At 34.6% G+C, this 15,270-nt stretch overlaps 1 protein-coding gene across 3 annotated transcripts in view; it reads left to right on the top strand.

The window, feature by feature from the left end:
• BRINP3 (BMP/retinoic acid inducible neural specific 3) overlaps positions 1–15,270 on the top strand; it is a 390,160-nt gene that overhangs the window by 189,595 nt on the left and 185,295 nt on the right. For all 3 annotated transcript variants that reach the window (XM_073884043.1, XM_073884044.1, XM_025892239.2), the window contains exon 4: positions 11,640–11,830. In XM_073884043.1, the coding sequence (XP_073740144.1) occupies positions 11,640–11,830 (191 nt within the window). The remainder of the gene's footprint in view (positions 1–11,639; positions 11,831–15,270) is intronic.

Here is a 15,270-nt window from a genome sequence, read left to right as displayed (position 1 = left end):
CTGAAAGCTGTGTCTCTATGGGTTAGTAAGGTCAATGATTATTAATGTAATAAAGTCTGAAGTAAAAGTGAAAGTTAAATTATTACTATAACTTCTTTTAAAAAGTTCAGTGGTCTTGTACTCCTATTAGGCTTCATCACATTTCTGTCAACAATGTATAATACCCAGAATTTCAGAACATAAAATATATTCTCCAAATAAGAAAGGAAGCAAGTGACAGAGGAAAGGCAGAAAAGATAAAAAGTACAGATGATTTTTATGGACATTTTTGTTCCTTATACTAAAATTGCGGTGACTTTTTGATTGGTTTTCCTTGTTTTGGCATTGTAGCTGCTACATGTTGGCATTCAGATTAGTTTTTATTGTGTATGCTTTTTGTCTGTATAAATCTTTTGTGGGATTAAATCATTTCTTCAGGTTGATTATTTAATGATAGTAATATGTTCTCTCAAAATTCAATTATTTAAAAGTCTTGTTCAAAAATGTTTTTAAAGGCAAATCATGGAGGGGGGGGGGGGGGGGGGGAGGGGAAGATATGGAATTTCCAGGCTCCCTAGCCTTCTACCCTCTGAATATTCCTTGGATTTAATATTCCTGGTATTTTCTATTAGAATTCTTTTTTCCCCCCCTCTAAATGTTACTTATAGTTTCTTTCAGGAATCTCTGCTGGGTGATGTTAATAAGTTAACTAAAATGCATGAAATTATTTAAGTAGCTTAAGGATATAAACTATTTGCAATTAAAATGTACACCAGATTGATTTCAGGCAATTTTAAAAATATTGCTGTTGTAATTACACTAAACCTTTTTTTGTTGTTGCTGTAAGTATATTTTAGCCTTATATGTTTTACCTGGTTGAACATGAAATTGTATCATTCCATTTTTTTAAAAAAATAAGATTTGTGGTATTTAACTGGAGCTAATTCTCTCTCTTGCTCTCTCTTTAACCAACTAAGTAACAACCCTAATATTAACACACTGAGGCTGTCATGTATATAAGCAAACATTTTAAACAAAAGGCCAGTTATTTCTTGCTACTTAAGTAACCAGATCATCAACTAAATTTAAACATTTTAAAAATTGAGTTGTGTAAAATACTCTCAGTATTAAAGTGATGAAAAAGAAATAAATAAAAAATGTCTTTTTTCCCTGAGTTATTTAGTACATCATATTATTGACTTAGACAGAAAACTTTGGATAGCATACTTGAAACCTTTAATGGGATATTTTATGATAGATAAAGCCAGTGATTGAATTATCTCCCTATAGGGAAAAATAAATTGTAAAAAACCTTCTTCAATATATATCATTTTCCACACTTATTTCATCTTATAGCTTCCAGACTATTTATCAATATAGCAATTCAGCTTGCTTCTATTTGGATAATGATATCTAAACTCCATCACTGTTTAAATATCTAAAATAATCTACTCAATATGAGGAATCAATCTTGAAAAAGATTGCACTACTGGGATATATTGATTTCTAGCTATGGAATATATTTCATGACTATTTTTATAATATATTTCATTATAATACAATATATGACAAATACTGGAATAAAAGTGTCTCTGTGTACTGAATATAGAACAACAACAACAACAAAATATAAGTGAACGGGAAAAAAATAAAGAGAGCTTAAAACCTGAGTTGACTGGGGAGAGGGAGGGTGCCCACCATAAAACACCAAACCTAGGTTCTGGATCAATTGAAAAAGACAAAAAGACTAAGGAAGATGCAGCTCAAAAAATTCACTTAAAATTTTATAAAGTATTGTAACAAATTATTTATAATAATTTTAAATGATGCCTGACTCTCATATCTAGTATTACACAGACTTGGCCAAGCAGTCATGATTATAGCCCTAAGCCACCCACGGTCACACGAGCATATGTGTGGCTCCCATATCAACCTAGGCTCTCTACAGCCCAACACAGTGAAGAACAGACCGGAGCTCGTGCTCTCTCCTGACAGGCACATCTTGAAGAAGAAGAGGAAGCGGCGGGGTTACTCATGTCAGTCCCTTTCCTACACCAGCCTTTCTGTTAACTCACTGCACTTCTGTGGGCAGAGTCGAGAATGCAGAGAAAAGGATTGTTTGGACAAAATACCTTCCCACGGAGAGGAGTGCAGGAAGAAGTACCCTTTTCTTGATAGAGATATTTTAATTTATTTATTATTATTTTTTAAGATTTTATTTTTTTCATTTGACGGAGTAAGAGAGAGCAAGCACAAGCAGGGAGAGCAGCAGAAGGAGAGGGAGAAGCAGACTCCCTGCTGAGTAGGGAGCTGGATGCAGGGCTGGATCCCAGGACCCTGGGGTCATGACCTGAGCTGAAAGCAGATGCTTAACCAACTGAGCCACAAAGGCGCCCCGATAGAGATATTTTAAAAAATCAAACCAAAATTCATTCTAAGAACAGCTAGATAATATATTAAGATTTGTTCATTTGCAACTTTAGAAAATATTTTTCACTCTCAGCAGCATTAAAACAAGTCCTATTTGACCAGTGGTTTTGAATGCACAGTTTTAAAAGTCATAATTTAAATTTTAGTGGAAATAGTTCTTCTTTTTAATATGTGTGTTTTAATTTTTTTTTCCCTGAAAGTGCTTATGAGAATCTATCTTGTTACCACATTGTTCAACTTAGGCATTTCATCAGATACTTAATTTTGTTTATATAAAGAAAATATTTTCTTCATTATTAGAATGGAAAAATAGATGATTGATGTCCAGTAGCATTAAATTACTAGCATAGAAAATAATGAATACTACCTCAATAACCACTTAGTGTATAAGTCGCTATGGCTGCAAAGTAGTTTAATAGCTTGCAAGTTTTACCATATACTGTTTGCATGTGTATCTCTTTCAAGAACAAAGGTCAGAAGTCAGGCAATAAGATACACTATAGATAGAACAGCAATTCGATTTTTAAAAATTGTCTTACATCCCTATGAGTGTAAGATTCTAAATATCCTTATTTGATTTAAAAAATACTCAAGTCTCACTTTTGTCTATGTAAATTACATTCTGTATTAAGTGTCCACAGATGGTTTTAATTCTATGTCGTACACTACCTTCTTTCAAAATTGATTAGTACTTGTGCTTCTCATTTTCATTTGGTATCTTCGTAGGAAATACAAATTCCTTTTATTTTAGTATAACTGAACATAATTAAAGGAGCAAATCTGCTAAAAACATATGCAATTTGAAATACTCACTAAAAATGCATGGAACTATTTCCTCTATTAGAATGCATATTCTGTTTTAAGAATAAGAACTGAAAGCAAGAAAATGAAATTTTTCTGAAGCTTCATCCCAGGGAGTCATTAAAATAATGGTATTGAAGAGGGAAAAAAATTGCCATATTGGTTTTTAAAACTAAAGATATACTACATAAGGTTAGTTATATCCATTCCTCTCTGTCTCTGTCTCTTTTTATCTCTGTCTCAATCTGTCTCCATCTCTCTTTTTCCCTCTATCTTTATTTCTCATTTTTTTCTGGTAAAGAAAATTTTCAAAAAATGGAAATTGAAATAATACTGTTAATTAAATTTTAATGGTTTTTAAGGCAGTTATCTGCTCAAATGATTTGAAACCATTTATGTAAATAGTCATAAATATAACACAAAAGAATTTGGGATTAAAATTGCTATGTTGATGGATCTTAATAATGACATTCTTGGCAACTAAATCAAAAAATAAATGTTAAGTTTTAGTATTTTATACATTTGGTTATAAGTTTTTCTTCCTTATAGCACTTTGATAAGGTAGACAAATCATCTGTCCATTGTTTGACAAACATGTACCGAGTTACCTATAACAGTGCAAAGACCCAACACCTTCCTTAAGGGAACACACAGGTGACTGACAAATACATATATATAAATTGGTAATAAGTTTTACTGTGGTTTAGAGCCTCATTACTCGTGTGGTTCATGGTCTAGTAGCATCAGCATTACCTTGGAGCTTGTTAGAACTGCAGAATCTCAGATTCTATCTCAGATTAATGAATCAGAATCTACATGTTAACAAGATCTCTGGGTGATTTACATGCACATTAAGGCTGAACAGTTCCGTTTAGAGTATCTATATAAATTTAGAGTGTTCGTAACTGAGAAATCTCACTTCTGAAAATGAATCTTACCAAAATAATAGCAGAAGTCTGTAACATACATAACAAAAATGTTCATTATAACATTGTAAACAACTCCAAAAGAGAGGTAAGTAACTTAATTGTGTTTCACTAGAGGTAGATTCAGTTTCATCTGACATGGGAACTATTTATTTTCAGTTCCTCTTTTTTCATGTCATTGCTCTATAGAGAACATTGTGGTAGCTGGGCAATTTTGTTTAAAAATTTTTCAGACTTTTTGGGCGGATAACTGTTAATAATCCAAAAGTCCGATGCTTTCATTTGGAGTGTTTTGCAAAACATATTACGTTTCTTTGTCGAAGCTCTCTAAGACTAGTTATTTCCTTCCCATAATATCTTGCAGATGCCAATTGGTGTTAAGCCAACATGCCTGTTTTTACTGCCTTTAGATATTTGGCTCTGCTTCTTGTCAGAAGCCTAGTTTTCTCAGATCGATTTTTTTTATGTCTGTTTGTTTCTAAAACACTGTCTGTTTTTTCTACAACAGTATATTGGTGGAAAGAGAGATATAAACAGGATGTTTACCTTTTAACATGTTAAGCTAAGAAAGGACAATCATCAGTAGTGAGAGCAGAGTACACTGTAAAAACTGAAATATAATTTCAAAAGAGCTGCTATACGCAAAATATTATAAGACTTTAGCATAAGGAATAATGTGATCTCTCATTACCAAAAAATAGAATAACATCTTTGGGTTAAAATGATACATCAAAAGTAAAACCTACGAACAGTTACATTTAAGCTATGTTTGCATTGGTTAGTCCTGTGAGAAGGATTTCTACTCAAATAGCAGTTCTCTATAAGTAAAACTCACATAGAAGCAAAACAGACATTCAAAATAAGATCTTCCAGTGTAAGGAAATTGAATGACCAGGAAGATATCTACCATAAATGTACAGTTGTTTTGTTTGTTTATTTTGTTTTGTTTTTGTCTGGGTGGAATGGTATACATTATTGGTTGGTAGACTAACCCAAGGGCAGAGCCATGATAACATAAAATACAGCCAATCTATAAGAGTTATTTTCATCACAGTAAAGAAATTCTGCTTTGATTGTGGATCCTCTGTGTTCTGCTCTGGGTGTCTCTGCATTCCAAGAATCAAGCTGAAGAAGATTCTCTTTGGAACATGCTGTCCTTCTGGCAAAGGGGAAAAAGCTAAAGAATTTGTGTAACTTTGCAGTGCTGCTCAAAACTTGTACTAGATCATGGCCTCCTGGCTTTTATGTATTCCACCAACCCAAGTGTTATCCTTTCCCATACCAAGTTAAAGGAAATCACTCATGAGCTGTTTATAGTTCTGTACAATGGAACATTAATCCATGTATGCGTATTTGCATCCATGATTGTGCAGAAAGTAATTGCAAAAATTAGTGCAATCTGCCACATCATCATTATTGATTTATCCATAGGATTCTTTTACTCATTCTACTATCCATTGTTTTTTGACTTGTTCTAACCTTTTGAGAGCATTCCTTTTATCCTCAATAACTGTATATATGAGAATGCAAATTGAGAAAATCCAAGGAAAACACAATAGTACAAAATTTCTTTAAAATTTTTCTTCCTCATGGACATAAGATAAATGATTTGAAAATCAGGACAGAAAAGTTCATTACAATGAGGTCCACAGCATATCAAATATACCTAATCGCTTCTTATGAACCAATCACAGGGTAACATTAAAGTCATGATTGTTTTTTTGTTGTTTTATTGTCTTCTGTTTTGCATTCTCTCTGAAAGCATCCTTCAATATGTGCTTTTAATGTCCATAATCTACCGCAGTATTTTAGTTGTAAAAGACACAGCTGCATGATTTCTGTGTGAAATAATCACATCTTTTTATATCCACAGTCATTAATCCTTTTTACTTTCTAACAAACTCAGAATGTTGAATCGTTTTCAGAATCACATTTAGTTTTTACAAAATGTGTGGATGTCCTTTGGTACTCATGTCATGCTTATGAGCTACAGCTGGTTTAAAAAATAGGAATAAAAATTACATTTCAACACAAATTTTTAGTTGATTGAATAATATCTCAGTTTTTAAATCTGAACATTGTGTGTTACTTATGTAGAATTCTGATGACCTTTTATAACTGAATACTTGAGAGTTACAACTAAAGAATGCTTTCTTCTTTCTCTTTTTTTTGCATTCTTTTTATCTTAAAGCTGACTGTAAAAGTTTCAAAGACCATAAAGACCATAAACATCACAAAAACATGGTAGTTAAAGGGGCGCCTGGGTGGCTCAGTGATTAAGCATCTGTTTTCAGCTCAGGTCAGCTCAGGTCATGATCACAGGGTCCTGGGATCTAACCCCACATCGGGCTCCCTGCTCCGCGGGAAGCCTGCTTCTCTCTCTCCCACTCCCCCTGCTTGTGTTTCCTCTCTCGCTGTCTCTCTTTCTGTCAAATAAATAAATAAAATCTTTTTTAAGAAAATGGTAGTTATATATAATTAAAAAAATAGACTTTTTAGAGGAAAGAAGTAGACTTATTTCCCATGTAGCTTGAGTAGCCTTTGCAAAATTCTTAGGTATTTAACAATCCATGGTTTATAACCCTTGAAATTTAGCATAAACTGCCCAGTTTACATCACATAGTTTTCTAGTTTGTTATAAATAAGGGTTTAAAACAAGGTATTCATAAGAACAATTTCGGTAATTTAGACTGCCTCACATGCTTCACTATAGGGAAAGCTTTAGCATACATGGGTTAATGTTCAACTGTAGAAAAGAACTGTAGAAAGAAAAGAGCGCTTTCTCTTTATCAGTTTATTGGAAAGAATAACCAACTGCTATCTTTAATCATCGCATGTATCTTGATTATAAGATCCACTAGAAGATAATTTTGACTAAGTCCAGGTTTCTGTGGTGAAATTTAATATCTATGAAATGCTAACTTGTAAAAATTTAAAACCTCCTCATTTTCTGTTAGGCCCCAAATTAAAAAAAAAAAAAGGAAAAGAGAGGAAACCAACATTTACTGTACATATTATATGTGTTCTGCCAGGTTCTATGGATAAATTATATTGCTTAGTCTTTTCAAACAGATGAGAGTAGGATATTGCTTCTGTTTTAGAGATGGAAATGCTAAGGGCAACTGTAACTTTACCAAAGCCCCACAGTCATCAAGTTAGAGGACTATGAGCTGTCAGGATTTGCCTTCACATACACCTGACTCCAAAACTCACATTTTCCTTTCTCTTATTGTATCATATCTCCTTCAAATTAAAACAACAACAACAACAACAAAGAATGAACTGTAAAACTATTAATACACGTGTATAAAGATTTATAGTATTTTTCCTTTGATTTTTTTTTTCTATTGTCTATAATATATATTTGCTCTCAGGATAGAAGGAGGAAAACACATTTACCTGTACCTTACAAACAAATGTGGACTCCGAAAAACAAAGGAAATATTTTTTTAAATCTCCACTGGATAGAGAATGGAAGCTGTTCTTACTCATGATGATGATTAGGGGCCATCATTTCTCTATGGACATCTTTGATTGCTTAAACCTATATTACCATTTATTATTCATATCATAACACAGGACCACTCTGAAATAGTAATCCCTAGCTCTTGTTATGTGTCATTTTTCAAATTATCACAGGACAGCCTAACGTCTACAAAACATTCTTAAATCAAAGCTTTTAATTTGCTTTTTAAAAATAAGATTATGCTACTACTCTCTTTTTGTGTGATATATAACTCAACTGAGGTCCCAATAAAGAATTTTCACCTGAAGGGTGAAGACATAGAGAGGGATATAGTATTTAAAGGACTATTTTGAGAGATATTTACTCACCATTTGTGGATACAGATGGTAGGATGAGGGTCCATGCATTTATTAAAAAATAAAAAAAGGAGGATTCTGTTCATCACAAATAAGACAAAATAGCTAAAATTACTACAGATATGTAGTTATGGAATGAGTTGTTTTATTATAAATTTTAAGGAATTGAGGTAGATAAAAGAGAATAATACCATGCCAACAACTTTTGAATTCTTACTGTAGTCCAGTCATATTCTAAATCCTTTACAGATATTATGTTTCGTGTATGTAGCTACTCTTTGAGGAATACTTTGCTCATGTTACATGAAAGGAAACTGAGTCAAGTTATACAGTTCAAGATCATTCAGTTACTAAATAGAAGCCAGTACTAAAACCCAAATCTCTTTGGCACTAAAAGTTGGCACACTTACATCTAAACTATAATAATTAGGGATGCCTGGGTGGCTCAGTCGGTTAAGCGTCTGCCTTAGGCTCAGGTCATGATCTTAGGGTCCTGGGATCGAGTCCTGCATCGGGCTGTCTGCTCCATAGGGAGCCTACTTCTCCCTCTGCCTCTGTCTCTCATGAATAAATAAATAAATAAATAAATAAATAAATAAATAAATAAATAAATATTTAAAAAATATTTAAAAAATAAACTATAATAATTAATTCTATATTTTTCTTTCTTCCAGCACCTCATAATTCAGTGCAAGAGTCCATTCTAGTGATCTAATTATCTCTTCTGCTCAATGATGCATAATTTTTCAATTCATGTTGAACAATTCCAGTAATAAGAAAATTCACTACTATCCAAAAAGAGATAGTGACGATGATCTCTTCACATATTTAGATGGCTTTCTTGAATTGCCAGAAGGCAAAACTAATTTCCAATAAATCAATTGAACCCATATTTTGAATTTAATATATTAATGAATTGAAGAAAAGATTAGATTAGATATTATTTTAAAGAATAGGCAGTTAAGCTTCCTTCTATCTATAGGAATCTGTAGAAAATGTGAATGCTAGGCGTTAAACTTGGATATTCAGATATATTTTCTAAATGGAATCTTCTTAGAACTGCCAAATCATCCAGAATTTCATTTTAGTCATAATATTAAAATCATGAACTTAACTAGTTACTTTAAAAATTTTATTATGAATAAATGTTTTAAATCATTCTCGCTTCTTTCTTCTGGCCCGGCTGTATCCTACTGTATAGATGCAACCTGGTTTATTCTTACTGATTAGGTAGGTATCTGTGTTGCCACAAATATACAAATAAAGCCACGGTAAGAAGACTTTTGCATATTTTAGCCAGTGTTTTTTGGGATAGATTCTTAAAAGTAGGATTGCTGAGTCAATTATTGCTAACTATTGCCAAATTTCTCTCTATAGTTACATCATTTTGCATAACTATCAGAAATATATCAGAGGGCCCGTTTTCCTTCCAGTTTGCCAACAGCTTTGGCAAAGTCGTCAAACTTTTGGATTTTGGCAAATTCCATAATTGCAAAGTGATATATCAATATATTTTAATTTGCATTTCTTGTACTATTTTAACCTATATTTCCTGTATTTTCTGCTTTATGAAAAGTGTTGCCATTAAAGCAGCTTGGCAAGTCTTAGTCTTTAGCCCTCATTACACAATGTTTTTCTTTTACCCATTTAATAATTTTGGGCCTGAATTCTACAATATTGGATATCAAGACTGTTAACTTTGCTTCCTTTTTATTTACATTTACCAAGATCTTTGCCATTTTTTTTTTTAACCTTTCTTAATGAGACATGTCTCTTGCTGTATTAGTCCATTTGGGCTGCTAACAAAACACCACAGACTGGGTGGCTTATAAACAGCAGAAATTTATTGCTCACTGTTCTGAAAGCTAGAAGTCCAAGATCAAGGTGCCAGCATGGTTGCGTTAGGACCCTTTTTAGGGTTGCAGACTTCTTGTATTTTCACATGATGGAAGGGGCAAGGGATCTCTCTTGGAGTCTAGAAAGACCCTAATTCCAATGATGTGGGCTCTGATATCATGACCTAAGCATCTCCTAAAAGCCCTACCTCTTAATACTTTCATCTTTGGGGGTTAGGATTTCACATATAAGTTTTGAGGGGACACAAACCTTCAGACCATAGCACTTGCATGGGTGATAGATGCTCATTATGAGTTCTTAGACTACGACAGAACTATTGCTCTTCGTACATCCATGTTCAGGAGGTTTGTTTTGTTACTCTCCTACAACGTGGCACATGGGTCACTCTTTTCCTCAGATTCATTGGTCTTTCTGAGATACACTCACTCACACTTCCACACTAGTTCTCCTCTTTTTCTGGGGGTAAGTAATCACTGGGGATTTTTTGTTTGTTGCTATAGGAGTTTACATAATATTTTCCCTTTTCTCTTTCAGATGTTCCCACCTGAAAGATATTTATCATGCACATGACCTAATGCTGTTGATAATTGAACCACTCATTCATTTTTTTGAAGGATTTTTTTTTTTCAGCTGTTCTAGTTAGGCTATTTGATTTCCAGTATGCATGTTGGGATCCAAATACAAACTGAGAATGTGACCTTTCAGAAATAACATTGTTAACACTTCTGATATCAATTGACCCGATCTCTTGCTTTATCTGTTCTTATAAGGTGTTACTTAGGATTGGATAGTCACCAAGGATATGTCATTTTAAATTTAGTATTATTTTATTTATTTGGTATTTTATAAAACTGGCTTGTCAATTTGTAAGTGGGCATAATGCCACCAGAACAGTGGGTTCCTGAGAGAATGAGAGTAAGCATCAAGTCTGACGATTATACGCTAGATGAATATCCAAGAATATGGAAATCTGAAAACGGCACGTTCTTAATGTTAAATTTAAATACCATTGATACTCTTTGTAAACATGTGAACACTGAAAATTGCAGCTTAATTATATTATACTTCAAATTTCACCTTCAAAAATCCATTGTCAATACCTAAATCTTCCATGGAGTTTAATGATTTCCACAGAGCTTATTAACACATAATATTTTTATGTAATGCCACATGTAGGAAACCTCTGAATTTAATTCATATATGCTTACATAACTATATATGCATATGTATGTTTTCTCTGCATTTTCGAGGTTCAATTAAAAATGGCTAGGGGCACCTGGCTGGCTCAGTCTGTACAACATGGGACACTTTATCTTGGGGTTGTAAGTTTGAGGCCCACATTAAGTGTACAGTTTACTAAGATAAAATCTTTAAAAAAAAATGGTTAAGTGTTTAGTAATGTGCTTGGTCATGTTTCCATTAGTCATGCTGATCCACGGTAAACATTTCTGAGCATATACAATTTTATATCATGCACCCCACTTAAGTTCCATTTACATATTTGCCGTTCTTAATTTGCTTTTGTGTCATATAGGTGTTAGGTAAACTAAACTATATGAGAAAGTCAATAAAATCTAGAGAAATTGTTCCACAAATGCTAGCTATTCAACATTTACTAAATAAGTATTTACAGGCTTCAATAGATCACGTACCTTTCTAGGCACATGAGAAATATTCATGAACAACACAAAAGTTAAACTTGACTTTTGTTGCTTATCACTCTTTTGTTTCATTATGCCTGTCATCTACACTTCCTCACCTGCAGAAAATTGAAAAATTGCTTATAAGTGGAAAATGGAATAATTTTAAATATTATTAATGCAGGAGAGGAGTCACTCACAATTTTTGTGGACAAGCGGAAGCTGAGCAAAAGATCTGAAGGAAGTGATTCCAGCACCAATAGCTCTATGGTCACACTGGAGACGCTACATCAACTAGCCGCTTCCTATTTCATTGACAGGGACAGCACCCTTCGGAGACTTCACCACATTCAAATTGCATCCACTGCCATTAAGGTAAGAATGAGTTTACCCTAAAATGATGTCATACCATGATTTTTCCTAGCTCTAAAATGCATCCCTATATATTTGCATGTATCACTGATTTAAACAATTATGTTCTAAAAAAAACAGTCACATTTCCATTTGTCATAAGTTATGTAATAGATTTCGATGAAATGGTGTGTCTGTAACTTTGTGACTTGATAACTGGGTCAAGGTTTTTCATGCCCTAATGTTAATTGAAACACACTTGAACTGTGTAAGTGTCTGAGGTACAGAGTATCCCTCATAACATGTGTGTGGATAAAACTTTGTTTTAATAACAATTTATTTTGTGAATATTCCTATTTTATAGTATTTATTTAAAAACATTCTGAGAAGGTGCTGCTTTAGGCTCAAAATGGTCAGTGACACAAAAGTCATTAAGAAGTCCTGGTTTAAGGAATATTTCCCCCCCCATCCTTTAACAATATAATTAAGAAGTACAAGTATTTGTGTGTAAGTTTCTGCAAGTCAAGACACAGCATAGTCTAGAATTAGGTAAACTCCATGTGTTCACTAGAATCCTTTCCCTCTGACTATACTAAGGTTAATTTCACCAAAACTAAGAGAAAGTAAGAATAAGGTGCCTTTAATTTTTTTAAAAAAGAGAGAGAAATAGAGGAAGAGAGACAGACAGACAACAGCTTCTAAAACACCAGATTTTTTGACACATTTTTCTGGCAGTTTAAATCAACATGTTATTGTGTTTGGTCAACGGACATTGCCAAATAAAGAATCATCACAATGTGATAGGGTGATCCTGGACTAAGTTAGCAAGAACAAAATAACATATAAAGAGTATTTCTTGGTGTTTCACCTGTAAGATTTCATAATCAATGCAAAAAGCAGTTGTCAAATTTATGATTTTAAAATTAATAGTTGTGTTTTGTAAGTTAATAAAAAAGTTAGTACTTCAGTATTTTGGGAATGTTAGGAAAAATTAGTCTAAGCCATATATCTTGTGCGAGATGTTCTGGAGTGATACAGCGATATCTTTAGCTTATGGGTTACACAAATAATACTACCTGTCTTCCATATTCCTGGTAGATGAAGTTGGGAAAAAGACTTCCGTAGATATGAATTACACAATTATAGTTAGTCTACTTCTGATTGTAGGATTTCTGTTATATTGGATAATCAAGACTATAAATAGCATTTATCCTGGATAGATAAAACTGTAGCCAGCATGAATGTAGATATTTTAGTTAATTAGAAAATATTGTAAGATAGGGTATTGTTAGAGACGGTTAGCTTGAGGTTGCTGAGGACAAATAGACTTTTTCAGAAATCAATCTCAATGATATAAACAGTAACAAAGTGTATTTTCTAATAGAAGACATCGTTATTGTAAGTATGTTTATTATATGGCTATTGATTTTTTTTCTCAGCACCAAGTAGAATTATGCAGTGGAGTTTTGTACTTTACTCAGGAGGAAGTATTCATTCACAGTTTATGTCAAAACTTAACGAGGGGTCACCAAGGACTTGGAACAGGACTTGGGTCTGGAGAGGCCTGGTCGCAGGAGCAGGATCTTAGGGACAAAGGCATCTGCTTGTCTCTAGGCACTCAACTGCACACATGTGCTTATCCCACCTGAAGGCAGAGCTGGAGGATACCCGCCTGCCTGCCCTGATAGGACTGGGCCTTGCTGGCTGGGTGCAGTTTCATCTACTGAGACAGGAGGGACCCCTAGCTGTTGGAGAAGCCCTGGACCTCGTCAGGCAGCAAGTCCAAATTGGGACTGACTGTTGCCCATCTTTAGCTGCCACCTCAGGGTGGTTTTTGGTGGATGGGCCCCCTCCTCACTGGAGACTATGCAGGGGGTTGGTGCTTGGGCCCCAGCTCCACAGTCTGGAGGGCCTGGCAGCCCCAGGTGGGGTAAAGGGTTGGGTACTCCATCTGCATGTGGAACAGTTCAGGGTGGCTAGGGATTGGGAAAAAAAATTTTTTAAATCTTAGTGCATATTTGTATGTGATTCTGTTCTCCCATGAGTGAAGTACCTACCACAAAAATCAACATGTTTTAATGGTGTAAAGTATTGCACACAGGCATTGTTCTCCCACCCTGGTGATTCAACTCTGGTGATACAACTGTGTGATAGAAACGAGCTTTAAAGAAGTAACTCTTAGAAGTAAGTGATCTAAGAGCGGCTCTGAGAAAGAGGAGGGGGTAACCTGGAGTGTGGGAGAGTAAACAGCCTCACCTTTAGAGCTCCAGGGAATATTCGTTATCCACTCACCATGGGAAGGCCTCCAGAGCACAGAATGGCAATCTTTCAACGTGTGTGCACAGAGTGGCTGCAGATGGAGAAGAGAAGTGGGGCTTTAGATCCGGGACAGGAAGCAGAGGGCAGGAGCAGGGAGGATGCAGGGATGGATAGTAAAGAGCAGTAAAAATATCTTGTGCTGTAACTGTGGGGGAAAAAAGGAAATGAGATATGTGCCAGGGACAGCACCATGACTGAGAATATAGTCACAAAATTACGTGGGGAGTACAAGGGTCAGGTAGTGGGAAACGGGAAAGAAGGGAGGACAATCAGACTTTGCAGGACTCAGTTAGGTCTGGATGGAGTTCTCTTCTGAGGCAGTTGTCATTTTAAGTGGTTGGTGATTTTCTGGTGCAACGTCAGCTGCTGTCGGGGTTACTGGAAAGCTCGAAGGGAAAGCTCTTGAGGAGGTCTATAGGCGCTTTTCTTGCTTGCACAACGGTATGTGCCTGGACATTTTTTCTGGGGAGAGTATCTTTTATTTTCATTAGTTATCGAATATGTCCCTACACGGATAAAAGGTGTCTCTCCTCAATTATAAGATTATAATTGCTTAGATGTAAGTTAACAGAATAGGAAGGCCTGAGGATCGGGATGGGGGTGTGCAGGGGGGGAATCTAAGGGCATTCAGCCACTGAAATTCTTCATACTTGAATACATAGTTCACTGCAAAGTGCTTTTGTAGTACATTGGAAATCAAGAGCGTAACTCCTTTACTAAATCCCTAAAGGTTTACTGCAGTGTTTGTATATTTAAAATTTTCAACTAAAGGTAGCAAGATCCACAGTTTCTTTGATGAGGCAAAATGTTTTGGGTGTGAAGTGCCACGTATTAGGCATTTAATTTCTTCAACAAATGTATGAAGTTGTCTCTTGATTTATAGAATTTAGGAAACAGAGTATTGATAAAAAGTAAAGTCAGGTAAGATCATTATCAGATAACAGCAAAAATATAATTAAATCTGCAAAATCATGCCGCTTTTATCATGCTAATTCTTGCAAAAACACAAGAGTTGGACAAGTAGTGTTAACTATGAGCCAACCTCTAGAAAATGGGATAGAACAATTTGTTGTTTTTGTCTCTTATGATTATGAATATGAATGTAGGCTGCAGTTCATTAACACATCTAGAAATTTTAAAAAAGA

Source organism: Callorhinus ursinus, unplaced genomic scaffold (genome assembly GCF_003265705.2).
Source record: "Callorhinus ursinus isolate GAN/ISIS: 27379988/994484 unplaced genomic scaffold, GSC_fseal_2.0 scaffold54, whole genome shotgun sequence".
In the NCBI taxonomy this organism is placed as follows: Eukaryota; Metazoa; Chordata; class Mammalia; order Carnivora; family Otariidae; genus Callorhinus; species Callorhinus ursinus.
Note: the sequence above shows the minus strand (reverse complement) of the source record. Positions and strands in the feature narration are given on the sequence as shown.